General features: G+C 38.2%; 1 protein-coding gene across 1 annotated transcript in view; it reads left to right on the plus strand.

Annotated features, from left to right (window-relative positions):
- The window catches only part of LOC107633649 (root phototropism protein 3), a 4,155-nt gene continuing 1,563 nt past the window's right edge, over nt 1,025–3,616 (plus strand). Inside the window, exons 1-4 of the mRNA XM_021117416.1 lie at nt 1,025–1,622; nt 1,701–1,770; nt 1,854–3,125; nt 3,189–3,601. Coding sequence (XP_020973075.1) covers nt 1,528–1,622; nt 1,701–1,770; nt 1,854–3,125; nt 3,189–3,601 — 1,850 coding nt within the window. The 5' untranslated portion in view covers nt 1,025–1,527. The remainder of the gene's footprint in view (nt 1,623–1,700; nt 1,771–1,853; nt 3,126–3,188; nt 3,602–3,616) is intronic.

Consider the following 3,616-nt stretch of genomic DNA (forward strand, 5'->3'; position numbering starts at 1 on the left):
CATAATTTACGTATTGTATGATATATATATATAATACCATGCCCAATATTTTTTTATGTGCACTTGCTAAAATAATTGTTTCTTTTTTTCAGTAAGAAATACTACACTCTTTCATAACATCATTATTGTATTTATCTATGAATCATCTTACTAAAAATTAGAGTATGTAAGCCAAAAAATAATGAATTTTACTAGTAACAATCACGTACTATTGCAATAACTTGTACAGGACCCATATGTATGGTGCGTGAGCATAAGCTTATCGTCGTCCATCAAATTGAATCTAAGGTCTTTTTGACATTATTTTCGATTTGATAGTGCTGTATATATGTGGAGTTTAATTATTTCAAATTAGATCACTCCATTAATTTTCTTTTTATATCAAGGAAAGCAATATAGACATCATGGGACCCAAAATAAACCATCATTAGATGGGGATTTGACCAAAGGAAAGTTCAATATATCCCTTTTTTGTCCGGCATTCAACGCCATTAGCCCACAAATTAAAATATATGGTTCATAACACAAGATAATACACTTCAATCAATTGCACATCCACCTTTTTGTTTGTTCTCATCTCCTCATTATATTTAATGAAATGGATAAGAATAGCGATTGCATTCATGTTAGTATGTTACTATTCTTGATATTCGGTCTTAATTTCACGTATTGAGTTACAATATTTCAGGTATATATTAACATTTTAGTGTTAAATATAAACACATTTTGTTAGTAATTTATTTACTTTGATGTTATTTTTCTAAAAAGTATACTAATATGTGAATATGATAAATCAGAATGTTAAGGGGACAAAGTGAAACGGAAAAGAATTCAATAACAGAAAGACACGTTGCAATTGAATTGAATTGAATTTTTTAACCTTTGGTTTGATATGACAACCACAAAAACAGAACGGTTTTGTTATCCCAAAATGACAAGGTTGGATGTTTCCTTTTGTTGACGTTTTCACACATTTTAGTTGGGACGCGTGATTTTTCTTCACTCTTTTTTTATCCGTGTGTAATCACTCTTATATAGTTGGTAATGGTGATTTGCATGTATATGTTGGAGTTTAGAATCACCAAAAGAAATGCTTCGTTGATTGTTTCTCATGGTGAAAAGGAATGTTTTGGAGACACACACAAAAACACACAAATAAAGAATAAGGTGAAAAGGAAGAGACATACATGGGTGAGGTAGCAATTAGAAAATGAAGCTACCTTAGTAGACTAGTACAACACATGAACACTGAGTATTGAGTGGTATATATCTCAAAATCAAAGCTGAAATGAACAAGAAACGAAACAGAACATCCTCATAACACAACACAACACAAGACACTCCTGAGTGATTTGAGTGTGTGAGAAGAAACCGACAAGTTTTTGAGATAAGTCCAAGCATCCCATGTGGTTTCCTCCCACTTTCCATGAACTTTGTTTCTGTGCCCCTTCCATTCTTCTCTTAAACCCACTTTTCTAAGGACAACAATCCAATCCAATCCAATCCAAGTTAGCTAACCTCTCAGCCATGTGGGAATCCCAGGGAGACTCAGCAGCAGGACTCATCTCTTCAACCAAACTTGGAGTCCAAACTCAAGAGTTTCACCAAAGAGGAAGCTCTTGGTATGTATACAAATTCATAATGCTAATGCCTTCATCTGTTGCTGTGAATTTATTCATCTACTGTGTTATTGTATCAAGGTATGTTTCAGCTGATATTCCAAGTGACCTCTTAATTCAAATTGCTGAAACTAATTTCCACTTGCACAAGGTACCTACCTTAATTTTGTTTTGTTTTGTTTTGTTCTATTGGATTGTGTGGTCTTTTCATTCTGTTCTCCTATTTTGTGAAAGTATCCTCTGCTATCTAGAAGTGCAAAGCTGAACAGAATCTTATACGATTCGCGAGACCCTGACTTGAGCAAGATTGTTATGGATGATCTCCCTGGTGGACCTGAGGCTTTTGAGCTTGCATCCAAATTCTGCTATGGAATCCCTGTTGATTTAACAGCAGGCAACATCTCGGGCCTAAGATGCACTGCGGAGTATCTCGAAATGACAGAGGATTTAGAAGAAGGCAATCTCATATTCAAAACAGAAGCATTTCTAAGCTATGTGGTCTTGTCTTCATGGAGAGACTCCATACTTGTGTTGAAAAGCTGTGAGAAGCTCTCACCGTGGGCAGAGAACCTTCAAATCGTCCGAAGATGCAGCGAATCGATTGCGTGGAAGGCCTGCGCCAATCCGAAAGGAATAAGGTGGTCATACACAGGAAGAGCAGCCAAAGGTTCAAGCCCAAAATGGATTGAAATGAAGGATTCTAGCCCCAGTAGGAACCAGAATCAAGTTGTTCCACCTGATTGGTGGTTTGAAGATGTTTCAATCCTTAGAATTGATCACTTTGTCAGAGTGATGACCGCAATCAAGGTAAAAGGAATGAGGTTTGAATTGATTGGTGCTGGAATAATGCACTATGCATCAAAATGGCTGCCAGGGTTGATGATGAATGAAGCAGCAATGCCAGCAGATGAATCAAGCAATTTCAGCAACAGTAATAGTAGCAGTAGTAGTGGTGGAGGACTTCACATGATTGTGGCTGCATCCAAAGAAGAGAACACTTCAACTACCAGTCTTCAAGCTAAAGATCAAAGGATGATAGTTGAGAGCCTAATCAGCATAATTCCACAACAGAAGGACAGTGTTACATGCAGCTTCTTGCTGAGGCTTCTTAGGATGGCAAACATGTTGAAAGTGGCACCTGCATTGGTGAATGAGTTGGAGAAGAGGGTGGGAATGCAGTTTGAGCAAGCAACACTTGGTGATCTTTTGATACCTTGTTATGAAAAAAGTGAGACTGTGTATGATGTGGATCTTGTTCAGAGGGTGTTGGAGCATTTTCTTGTTCAGGAGCAGAGTGAGAGTGTTAGTCCAAATAGGGAATCATTTTCGGAGAAGCAGATGAATGCAAAGGCAAGAGTTGCAAGGCTTGTTGACAGTTATCTCACTGAAGTTTCCAGAGACAGGAACCTTTCCCTCACAAAGTTTCAGGTTCTTGCAGAAGCTTTGCCTGACTCAGCTAGGACATCTGATGATGGCCTTTACAGGGCAGTTGATTCTTATCTTAAGGTAACTTTTTATTAATTCATTCTTAAACTAGTATGCAATGTTCTAATGAATTGAATTTAACAGGCACATCCGACGCTTAGCGAGCACGAAAGGAAGCGACTGTGCCGAGTAATGGATTGCCAGAAACTGTCCATTGATGCTTGCATGCATGCTGCTCAAAATGAGAGGCTACCACTAAGAGTAGTAGTCCAAGTTCTGTTCTCTGAGCAAGTCAAGATAAGCAATGCACTGGCCAACACTACTTTGAAAGAAGGTGTTGGTGTTGAATCTCATCAGTATCAGCCTCCTGTGCTCACCAACCGGAAAACACTTCTGGAAGGGACGCCGCAATCCTTCCAAGAAGGGTGGACAGCAGCCAAGAAAGACATTAACACACTCAAGTTTGAGCTTGAGACTGTCAAGACCAAGTATTTGGAGCTTCAGAATGACATGGATAATCTTCAGAAACAATTTGATAAGCTCATGCTCAAGCAGAAGCACACTTCACCATG

This window comes from Arachis ipaensis, chromosome B03 (genome assembly GCF_000816755.2).
Source record: "Arachis ipaensis cultivar K30076 chromosome B03, Araip1.1, whole genome shotgun sequence".
NCBI classification, from domain to species: Eukaryota; Viridiplantae; Streptophyta; class Magnoliopsida; order Fabales; family Fabaceae; genus Arachis; species Arachis ipaensis.